This window comes from Oncorhynchus mykiss, chromosome 22, assembly GCF_057628025.1.
Source record: "Oncorhynchus mykiss isolate SJ-2025 chromosome 22, ASM5762802v1, whole genome shotgun sequence".
NCBI lineage: Eukaryota > Metazoa > Chordata > Actinopteri > Salmoniformes > Salmonidae > Oncorhynchus > Oncorhynchus mykiss.
The window spans coordinates 21,433,365-21,442,903 of record NC_143043.1 but is presented as its reverse complement, the minus strand read 5'-3'; the positions used below and the strand labels follow the sequence as shown (position 1 = coordinate 21,442,903).

General features: G+C 41.9%; 2 protein-coding genes across 8 annotated transcripts in view; one reads left to right on the top strand and one right to left on the bottom strand.

Moving 5' to 3' along the window:
• Nucleotides 1–228: 228 nt before the first annotated feature.
• LOC110501547 (glutaminase kidney isoform, mitochondrial) lies at nt 229–2,297 on the top strand. 2 transcript variants are annotated; one of them, XM_021579199.3, is made up of 4 exons: nt 229–299; nt 599–675; nt 905–968; nt 1,248–2,297. In XM_021579199.3, exons 2-4 carry the CDS (start codon nt 615–617, stop codon nt 1,396–1,398), a joined length of 276 nt encoding a protein of 91 aa, XP_021434874.2. In that variant the 5' UTR covers nt 229–299; nt 599–614; the 3' UTR covers nt 1,399–2,297. The 2 variants fall into 2 exon arrangements, with proteins under 2 accessions (XP_021434874.2, XP_021434876.2); XM_021579201.3 differs by having other exon boundaries at nt 235–294.
• A 2,211-nt stretch (nt 2,298–4,508) lies between these two features.
• stat1b (signal transducer and activator of transcription 1b) overlaps nt 4,509–9,539 on the bottom strand; it is a 39,969-nt gene continuing 34,938 nt past the window's right edge. For 3 of the 6 annotated variants that reach the window (XM_021579195.3, XM_090215701.1, XM_090215704.1), the window contains 4 exons: nt 7,407–7,592; nt 6,943–7,018; nt 6,304–6,362; nt 4,509–5,811 (listed from right to left, as the gene is read on the bottom strand). In XM_021579195.3, the coding sequence (XP_021434870.3) occupies nt 5,795–5,811; nt 6,304–6,362; nt 6,943–7,018; nt 7,407–7,592 (338 nt within the window). In that variant the 3' untranslated portion in view covers nt 4,509–5,794. Of the gene's footprint in view, nt 5,812–6,303; nt 6,363–6,938; nt 7,087–7,406; nt 7,593–9,539 lie in introns of those variants that run through there. The other 3 variants (XR_016490561.1, XR_016490562.1, XM_090215702.1) reach the window with 2 other exon arrangements.

Sequence of the window (9,539 nt, the reverse complement as noted above, 5' to 3'; positions counted from 1 at the left end):
TATTACAGTAAACGAGAAATCCCTCAATCTGCCGTATATTTTTCAGATTCACATAATTAAAGTAATACTGCCATTGCCTAGGGGTTTTGTTAGGAGTTTATTGGTATCCAGAAGTACTGATTTGACGGGTTTGACTCTGCTTCTCCTTTAGCTGGCACATGTCCCCCACACACCCCCTGGCTGACTCTGTGTGTTGCCTGGTTCCACAAACTGCTTTCTTTTTTCACTCCAGGTCAAGTCTGTCATCAACCTCCTGTTTGCTGCCTACACCGGAGACGTCTCAGCACTAAGGAGGTCAAGTATGCAACTCTCTTACACACTCTCTTCCTTAACACACGCGCACGTGCACACAAATTCACAGAAACACACCAAACATAATGACTGTCCCTCAGTGTGTACAACGGCACTAAAGTCCTGCTGTCCATGAAATGCAAATTATAACATATTTTAATCATGTTAATTTCATGACAATGGAATGATTAGATCTTCATTCATAGTGATAAATCATCTTTTGCATCTCTGACTTACTTCCGTCTTCTTTCTTTGGCCGTTATCGTCCATCTCGTGACACTGCTGACCTGTTTCTGTATGTCTGCAGATTTGCTCTTTCCTCCATGGACATGGAGCAGAGGGACTATGACTCCAGGACGGCTTTACATGTGGCAGCAGCAGAAGGTACTTCTCACAGCCTCCTTTTCCTGTCACACACAGGGACAGATTGTGTGTGTGTCAGGGTCATCTGGGAGTGTTTGGCAGACCCCCTCTGTGTCGTAGGGTTAATTTGTTGTCCCTCGGTTACTGCACCGTGTAGTGTTTGACATCTTTGCTGCAGTGTGTGAGAGAGAAAGTGCGTAGGAGTGTGTGTTTGTTTCTTAAATAACCCTGTCATCTGCTCTATTTTCAGGACATGCAGAGGTGGTGAGCTTCCTCTTGGAGGCGTGCAAAGTGAACCCTGTTCCCATTGATAGGTATGGCCACTTTGTCTGTCCGCCTGTCTGTCTTACCTGTGTGTGTGTTTTGGGTGGGTAGGTAGGTGTGGGTGGATGAGAGACTGTATCATAAACTTGTGTGAGAGTCTACAATGTAGTCCCACTCAAAAGAACACTTATGGTCAACCATGAGGGATTTATTTGAACTGTACCCTATAGCATTTTCACACCTGAAGAGTCGTGTTAGTTCCCAAAACGAATACCTTTGTAGGCCAGTCCAACCTCAGTCAGTCACACTGCTCATTATCTTTCCGGTAGGTGGGATAAGAACCCAATGGAAGAGGTCTTGCATTTTGGCCATCACGACATGGTCACCATCCTCCAGGACTATCAAAACAAGTACAACCCACAAGAGGCCCCCAAGAAGGACAAGGAGACAGCAGAGAACAACCTGGGCGGTCTGCTGTAGTGTAGACATCCAAGCCAGTTGATGGCGCCACGCTGCTTTTGTATCCTCTCTAATAGACTGCTGTTTCTTTGGTGGGATAAACACTTTTTGGAGTGACTTTTGTCAACTATGTATGATGACTTTATTTCTGAACTGTGTGTTTGATTAAATGTGTTTTACATTTGTTATACTCCTTTGTTTTACTGTAAGTGTTTTTCTTTACCTTTTGTTGTGCGCTTTGGTGACGGTGTTGCTTATTTTTGCTGTATCTTTCCTCTTTCGTCCTCTAACCTTTCCCTCACCGTGTGTGTGTGTGTGTGTGTGTGTGTGTGTGTGTGGTGAGTCCCAAATCGAAGGGCAGAATCTGATTGAATCTTTGTGACATTGGTGTGCAATATAAAGTGATATTATTATACATATGCTGCTACATGTAAATTGTATATTTATGTACTGCATAAAGTAAATATATGTAATGATATCAAGTACCAATACTTAATCTAATGGAATGTAATAGTTTAGCAGTTTGGTATTTTTCCTGGATGGCCACAATGTGTAGTAATCTTTGGCCAAACCAGGCACACTAGAGTCTATGGAGCGATATGATGTTGAATCTGAAAATTAGTTTATGTTGGTATATGTCTTGGTTAATGCCTGGTTGGAAAAAATGAAAAAGACTGTAGCTCCTAAAGACATGACTGGCCACCACTTGGGTAGAAGCACTATATGGTCCTGGAGCCTACTTTGTCACAAGTAAACAAGTTTAGGATGCCAAATGTTACCAAACATCCTACGCTTCCACTAGTCCCAGTCAAACTTATCTTGACCTTTATCAACCCTACTGCATATTCCCTTTAGCTTTCATTTCATTTTATTGTACTTTGTTTGAGGCGGCACAAGACACTTTAAAAATGTTTTGTGTATATTTCTGGTCTAGTGTTCTTTTTTTGTATTATGATTTTCTCATAACAATTACATTTTACTTCTCTATTGCTCAATACTGTATGCTATGTGCACACAGTTGTCTGTTGTAGATCTGGAACCACTGACAGAATAGGGGAGTATCTGTGGCCACATGATAAAACACTAGTCTGGCATCAGTAGTCTGCAAATAGGAGGAAACCAGTTGGACCTGTACATAAACATATGGCAGTTGACATTAATATTGTCAAAAACTCATCCTAGATGTCTCACACTTTTTGAATGAACTTGTGCCTTTGGCCAGGATCTAATTTTCCCACGGAGCTGGTGTGTAAAGGACCAATACTGATCAAATTAGAAATCAAAGCAGTGGTAGGTTTTATGGGGAAAACATGAAATCAAATCAAATTTTATTGGTCACATACACATGGCTAGCAGATGTTAACCTTTCTAGCGCCGGGAACACGCTAGCGGAACCCCTTGACAACATACTTCTGAAAAGGCAGCGCGCAAAATTCAAAAATATTTTCATTCACAACAGTGTCTCACAAATGAATGTGAGCGTAGCGAAATGCTTGTGCTTCTAGTTCCGACCGTGCAGTAATATCTAACAAGTAATCTAACAATTTCACAACTACCTTAAACACACAAGTGTAAAGGAATGAATAAGAATATGTACATATAAATATATGGATGAGCGATGGCCAAACGACATAGGCAAGATGCAGTAGATGGTACAGAGTATGAGATGAGTAATGTAGGGTATGTAAACATTATATAAAGTGGCATGGTTTAAAGTGACTAGTGATACATTTATTACATCCAATGTTTAATTATTAAAGTGGCTAGAGAGTGAGTCAGTATGTTGGCAGCAGCCACTCAATGTTAGTGGTGGCTGTTTAACAGTCTGATGGCCTTGAGATAGAAGCTGTTTTTCAGTCTCTCGGTCCCAGCTTTGACCATCACGACATGGTCACCATCCTGTACTGACCTCGCCTTCTGGATGATAGCAGGGTGAACAGGCAGTGACTCGGGTGGTTGTTGTCCTTGATGATCCTTTTTGCCTTCCCGTGACATCGGGTGGTGTAAGTGTCATGGAGGGCAGGTAGTTTTCCCCCGGTGTGCAGTTGCAGTAACAGGCGGTGGTACAGCGAGATAGGATGCTCTCGATTATGCATCTGTAAAAGTTTGTGAGCGTTTTTGGTGACAAGCCAAATTTCTTCAGCCTCCTGAGGTTGAAGAGGCGCTGTTGAGCCTTCTTCACCAGGTGGTCTGTGTGGGTGGACCATTTCAGTTTGTCCGTGATGTGTACGCCGAGGAACTTAAAACTTTCCACTGCTGTCCCGTCGATGTGGATAGGGGGGTGATCCCTCTGCTGGTTCCGGAAGTCCACGATCATCTTCTTTGTCTTGTTGACGTTGAGTGTGAGGTTATTTTCCTGACACCACACTCCCGAGGGTGTAGCATAAGAACAGCTTCATTGGCACAATGGACAATAACATTGCACAATGTTCAAATCTAACATTCTAATCTATATCTGGAGAACCCTGTCCTCTCTGTACATTCCATTTCTATCTCTACCATTACTTTTTCATTTGTGTAATGCACTGTTACCGTTTTGCAGCAACACTGAGATGGTGACATTGTGTATAGAGATATAGAACATGTTAAAATTATATCCAAAGAATGAGAAAGATAATGGAACATGTTGCCACAGACATTTAACCTCATTCACCACTCCTCTAAAAGTCAGGGAAACACCTGACTTGAACCCTCCAACCAATCACCACCCTAACACATAGATAGAGGAACAGGTCTCAAAATCTCACATTGCTTTTGTCCTTGTTATAACATGTCTGTTGTAGTGGAGGTGGTTCGAAGAAGGGTAACCTTGCCTGAGCCCTGATAACTTGTGTTAGCTGCCTAGGCTTTAGCTCAGAGGAGTTCGAATCCCTGGAGGTCATACGGACAGATGGTTGAAGTCAGATGTCACCAATAGTCGCAGACCAATCTGACATTACAACTAAATACAGTTCTGAGTGTATTGCTGTACAATACATGGATGTCCTTTTCTGCTATTTTAAGACATACATGATCAAGTTCATTTGTTAAGAGGTGTGTAAGAGTGTGATTGCTCCTTGCAGTGGAATATGTACACATATATAAATATATTTGAATCAACAAGTTAAACAAAGCAAAGCTTTTCAGGCATGTGAGAGAGCTCTTATTTTTAATGAATTGAAACAATGAAGTCCAGGCAGTCGTGAGTACAGTTTAGAAGTACTTTCCATATAAGGGTCATTCCACAAATTCTGTATAACTTGTTACAACCTGGCTCAAGATTGTAACAAACAATGGGAAACCTCACACTGAGTAAATGAATAACAAAATTAATTTATACCATAAATAAACACTCACAAAAATAATCAGATGATGTCAACTGCCAAAGCCACAACAACACAACCAAAAGGTATGCACGGAGAGAGGAATATCTTGCTGAATGGGGGGGGGGGGGGAACAGTGGCTTTATGCCACAGCTGAGCTTTCACAGGTGTGCCCCAATCGGCACTGACGACCCTCCCAGCTCCGCCCACCTCTCCTACTCCACCCACCAATCTCCTGCAGAAAGTAAGCACAGCAAAACCCATAAACCAGAGCAGGGAGGGGCCGTCACACTTGGTCAAAGAAAACATTTGATATCACCAAATGTTCAATTTTCACATTCTGTCATAAAGAGCACATGTTCAACTTCATAAACATGTTTTCCCATCTCAAAACTATCAGTGCCAAATAAAGTATCAGGGTTGACCGTAACAGGGTTGATGATTTCTTAAATCAGCCATAAATCCCCTTGTGACAGGGGAAATTACAGCTTGTTGTGTGCTACGGGGAGTGGCATGCAAGCTTCACCCCAAACATGTCATTGTTAGAACACTTCTAGCCTATCTATGGCTAACAGGGTTGGCATGTTACGCTCGACCTACACAGTTATCCACCACAAAACACCAGAAAATGTACAAAAAAAAGAGTAGATCCAGCGCTCCTGCGTTTACTCTGTGATTTGACTATTAGATGTTCAATGTTTCTTCTGAAAGCAGTATTTCAAAAGGAATAGTTTCACCAAATTAAAACGAGAGCTCAGTTTACGTAACAGGGTTGACCTTAAAATGAGGGACTGATGCAAATGAATCACTACTCACATGAAATAAAGAATAATCTTCAGAAATGACTTTGTCAAAAGCAACAAAATAACTAGGGCTTGGAGAAACTTGGAGAAATGTTGGGACGTGATGTCCTTGTCCCATCGCGCTCTAGCGACTCCTGTGGCGGTCGCCAGTTGTGTGGGGTTTCCTTCAACACGTTGGTGCAGCTGGCTTCTGGGTTAATCGAGCAATGTGTTAAGAATGTGTCAAGAAGCAGGGTCATGTTTCGGCGGACGCATGGCTCTTGACCTTCGCCTCTCCCGAGTTCGAACAGGAGTTGCAGCGATGGGGCAAGACTACCAATTGGACATCACTAAATTGGGCAGAAAAAAAAGTACACAAAACAATATAGATATATTTGATGAATTTTGGCACTTTAGCAAGCCTTTATCCATATTAAACATCTGATTTATTGAAGTCTCCATGTGGTCTATATTAAAGGCCACTTAATTTAATATAACAGCCTTTTAAAATTCAATATTGGTGCAACATTTCTGACTAAAATATCAAAGGGCACTCATTTCGTGGAACGACCCAGAACATCTGAACCATTTTCCTTATTATAAGATGCTACAAAATCGTATATATTTACAAAGTGAAGAACAGCTTTCTGCATCCCTTTTTTGTTGTTCACATTACATATGCATACACAAAATATTACACTGTCACCTCATGCGTGTATATAAAACGATAACGTAGGACTACATATATATATATATAAATACAGTTTCAGTTGTGCTTTCAAATCTATTGCAAACGTCATCCTTTTTGTGTGGTGTCTTTGGTACTCGGCTCGGGAGCTTACACAAATTTTCCTGGGCACCACCTGAAGAGGGCAGATTAGTTTGGGAAGGGAGTGCACATCTGAAGAGAGAGGGACAACATAGGATCAGTCACATAGTAAATAAAAAATGCATGAATTATCCCGACCCTCGCATGAAAGATGGAAAATCTTGGAAATAAATGCGTCAGTTATGACAGCGGTACAGCTGATTTGCCAGGACCATACATTCTAATTGTACCCCAGGGCTGTCTTGTCTTCTCAAATGTTCACATCTTTTCCACATTTTGTGTTATATGATGATTAGATATGTGTGCGGCTGGCGCTGTCTGTCTCTAACCTACCACACTGTGGGTTTACGTTCCTCTGCCCAGGTGTTGCTGATGCATGCCAGATCTTACTACACCCGGATAATTATTTTAAGTATCAGCTACCACATATGTTATAGCAATCTGGTGCAATATTTAGCTAGACTAATTTACCAAACATGTTAGGTGACGTGGGTGAGTGACTGTCAGTGACTGACATAACAAGAGACGTACACTTTTCATTTGACCTTTTCTCGTACTTTGGGCTGTGTGTGTTGTCTGTTGTGTGTATCTTAAATCAATGAAAACGATATAAAAACAGTAAAAGGTGTTTCATAACAAGAATCACACTTACACTTCAGACACAGAGATGATCTCCGTCTTAATGTAGCCAGCCTCAGAGGCACTCTCCAACTCCATTGGCTCAGCAGCTGAGAAGGTCAAGGTTGTAGACGTCTAGAGGTTATCATTAGAACCAAACACAGGTGGCTGGTGGCCCCTAAATTGGGGGGTACGGATTCATTGTAATGGCTGGAATGGAGTAAATGGAATGGTATCAAACACATCACACACTCCATTCCAGACATTATTTTGAGCCTTCCTCCCCTCACCAACCTCCTGTAGCAAGGCATTACCAGTGGTCAATATTTCAATGGGGGAAAAGGGTGTGGCACAACAAAACATGAAAAGTATGCCATGCAGTGAATATTGTGTATAATAGCTTAGACTGGAATTGAAGTCTTCAACAAAATGTTGTACCGTTTTCAACTACTCAATCTTTCCTCAACATACATACATTTCTAACAGCTTGTTAGTTACCTTCTGTGGGGCGGCTGTAGTAGCGTGTGAAGGCGCTCTCTTTGGGGATGTTGGGGTAGAGGTAGAGCAGAGGGTTCTCAGGGATGTTCTCGGCAGCCATCACCTTGTAGTTGCGGAGGATGTCAGGAAAAGAGACGGCGGCCAGCTCCTTCTTAGTGTAGGGCTCCACCGCGTGGAAATGGACATCTATACAGTGGGGCAAAAAAGTATTTAGTCAGCCACCAATTGTTGAAGTTCTCCCACTTAAAAATATGAGAGGCCTGTAATTTTCCTCACAGGTACACTTCTACTATGACAGACAAAATTAGGGGAAAAAATCCAGAAAAATCACATTGTAGGATTTTTTATGAATTTATTTGCAAATTATGGTGGAAAATTATGGTGGAAAAAACTGGCTAGGCCACTCCAGGACCTTGAAATGCTTCTTACGAAGCCACTCCTTCGTTGCCCAGGCGGTGTGTTTGGGATCATTGTCATGCTGAAAGACCCAGCCACGTTCATCTTCAATGCCCTTGCTGATGAAGGACGTTTTCACTCAAAATCTCACGATACATGGCGCCATTCATTCTTTCCTTTACACGGATCAGTCGCCCTGGTCTCTTTGCAGAAAAACAGCCCCAAAGCATGATGTTTCCACCCCCATGCTTCACAGTAGGTATGGTGTTCTTTGGACGCAACTCAGCATTCTTTGTCCTCCAAACACGACGAGTTGAGTTTTTACCAAAAAGTTCTATTTTGGTTTCATCTGACCATATGACATTCTCCCAATCTTCTTCTGAATCATCCAAATGCTCTCTAGCAAACTTCAGACGGGCCTGGATATGTACTGGCTTAAGCAGGGGGACACGTCTGGCACTGCAGGATTTGAGTCCCTGGCGGCGTAGTGTGTTACTGATGGTAGGCTTTGTTACTTTGGTCCCAGCTCTCTGCAGGTCATACACTAGGTCCCCCCGTGTGGTTCTGGGATTTTTGCTCACCGTTCTTGTGATCATTTTGACCCCACAGGGTGAGATCTTGCGTGGAGCCCCAGATCGAGGGAGATTATCAGTGGTCTTGTCTTCCATTTCCTAATAATTGCTCCCACAGTTGATTTCTTCAAACCAAGCTGCTTACCTATTGCAGATTCAGTCTTCCCAGCCTGGTGCAGGTCTACAATTTTGTTTCTGGTGTCCTTTGACAGCTCTTTGCCTTGTCTTGGCCATAGTGGAGTTTGGAGTGTGACTGTTTGAGGTTGTGGACAGGTGTCCTTTATACTGATAACAAGTTCAAACAGGTGCCATTAATACAGGTAACGAGTGGAGGACAAAGGAGCCTCTTAAAGAAGAAGTTACAGGTCTGTGAGAGCCATAAATCTTGCTTGTTTGTAGGTGACCAAATACTTATTTTCCACCATAATTTGCAAATAAATCAATTAAAAATCATACAATGTGATTTTCTGGATTTTTTTTCTCATTTTGTCTGTCATAGTTGAAGTGTACCTATGATGAAAATTACAGGCCTCTCTCATCTTTTTAAGTGGGAGAACTTGCACAATTGGTGGCTGACTAAATACCTTTTTGCCCCACTGTATGTTCATAGATATACTGTTGAAGTCGGAAGTTTACATACACCTTAGCCAAATATATTTAAACTCCAGTTTTTCAAAATTCCTGACATTTAATCCCAGTAAAAATGCCCTTTCTTAGGTCAGTTAGGATCACCACTTTATTTTAAGAATGTGAAATGTCAGAATAATAGTAGAGAGAATGATTTATTTCAGCTTATATTTTTCTTTCATCACATTCCCAGTGGGTCAGAAGTTTACATACACTCAATTAGTATTTGGTAGCATTGCCTTTAAATTGTTTAACTTGGGTCAAATGTTTCGGGTGACCTTCCACAAGCTTCCCACAATAAGTTGGGTGAATTTTGGCCCATTCCTCCTGATGGTGTAACTGAGTCTGGTTTGTAGGCCTCCTTGCTCGCACACGCTTTTTCAGTTTTGCCCACAAAATTTCTATAGGATTGAGGTGATGGCTTTGTGACGGCCACTCCAATACCTTGACTTTGTTGTCCTTAAGCCATTTTGCCACAACTTTGGAAGTATGCTTGGGGTTATTGTCCATTTGGAAGACCCATTTGTGACCAAGCTTT

Bases quoted from the DNA above. Each gene is read 5' to 3' on its own strand.
- LOC110501547 (XM_021579199.3), top strand. From the start codon at position 615: ATGGACATGGAGCAGAGGGACTATGACTCCAGGACGGCTTTACATGTG. The intron at 676-904 runs GTACTTCTCACA...CTCTATTTTCAG, and splicing joins ACATGTGGCAGCAGCAGAAG to GACATGCAGAGGTGGTGAGC. The intron at 969-1,247 runs GTATGGCCACTT...TCTTTCCGGTAG, and splicing joins AACCCTGTTCCCATTGATAG to GTGGGATAAGAACCCAATGG.